The 1,196-nt window shown below is 74.5% G+C and overlaps 1 protein-coding gene across 1 annotated transcript in view; it reads left to right on the top strand.

Moving 5' to 3' along the window:
• Positions 1 to 42: 42 nt before the first annotated feature.
• Positions 43 to 1,196, top strand: part of AURANDRAFT_68553 (hypothetical protein) — a gene marked incomplete at both ends in the record, with an annotated part of 32,723 nt that continues 31,569 nt past the window's right edge. Inside the window, one exon of the mRNA XM_009044250.1 lies at positions 43 to 891. Within this exon, the coding sequence (XP_009042498.1) occupies positions 43 to 891 (849 nt within the window). The remainder of the gene's footprint in view (positions 892 to 1,196) is intronic.

Here is a 1,196-nt window from a genome sequence, read left to right as displayed (position 1 = left end):
CTCTGAGGATCCCCGATCGCGAGCATCAATTGTTACCTCAAGCGCTGCGTCGACAAGCGCGAGGTCGGCGAGAAGCTGCCCTTCCTCGCGACGACGTCGATCAAGAAGGCGCTCAAGTGGCCCAAGGATGAGGTGATGGAGTATCTGACGACGGCCTCGAATCCTCTCCGGGGGGCTCCGGAACATCGCCAGCGCATGGACGAGCGGCTCGCGGAGAAGCGGTTCACGACCGCGGTGCCCGCGGCCGTCGAGTTCATCGAGCAGGACCCGGGCCGCCAGTACGTGACGGGCTCCTGGGAGCCCGGCGACCGCGACTGGTACGCCTCGGCCTACGGCGAGGCGCCCGCGGCGCCCGCGTTCCCGCCCCTGAAGGCGCCGCGGCGCGCCCCGGACCCGACGCTCCTCGAGGGCGTCGCGGTCGCGTGCGGCGGCGACGCGGCCCGCGTCGCCGAGGCGGCCAAGGCCCAGGGCTACAGCGACGCGGAGGTGGCCGAGTGGCGCGCGCGCTGGGAGGCGTGGCGCGCGTGGCACGACGTGCGCGCGCCCGCGCGGCCCGAGCCGGCGCCGGCTCCCGCGGACCTCGCGGGCCTCAAGGCGGCGTTCAACGAGCTGCCCCCGGAGCAGAAGAAGGCCTTCCACGAGTACGCCTTCCTGAGCACGGAGTTCGTCGGCCCCCTCGGCCCCCTCGCGAGCGCCGAGGGGCCTTCCATTGCCGACACTCTCGCCATCCTCCAGGCACAACTCCCGTCCATCGAAGCCGCGGCCATCAAAGCCTTTTCCGTGGTCAGCTCCGGCGTCGCGCCCGAGAACAACGTCCCTACTTTCCCCATCGTCATGCCCGGGCAGATCAGAATCATCCCCGAGGAGCGCCTGCAGACGCCGGACGGCGACGTCGGCGCCGCGGCGCCGGCTCCTGCCCCACGGCCCGCGGTCGCGACGTCGTCCGCCGCCGCGGCACCGGCTCGCCGCGTCTTCGTGTTTCCGGCCCCGGCTCCCGTCGGCCGCGGCGCCGACACGCCCGCCTTCAGTTTCGGCGCCACGGCGCCGGCGCCGCCGGCGACGTCCGATGCCGCGGCGCCGGCTCCGGCCGCGCCGGCCACCGCCGACGTGACGCCCATCTCCAGCTTCGGCCTCCCGCCGGCTGGAGTCGCCGCCGCGCGGCCGCCGATCGCCGCCGCGCGGCCACGGCTCTCGGC

The sequence above is a fragment of the Aureococcus anophagefferens genome, assembly GCF_000186865.1.
Source record: "Aureococcus anophagefferens unplaced genomic scaffold AURANscaffold_211, whole genome shotgun sequence".
NCBI lineage: Eukaryota > Pelagophyceae > Pelagomonadales > Pelagomonadaceae > Aureococcus > Aureococcus anophagefferens.
This window is presented reverse-complemented; position numbering and strand designations above follow the sequence as displayed.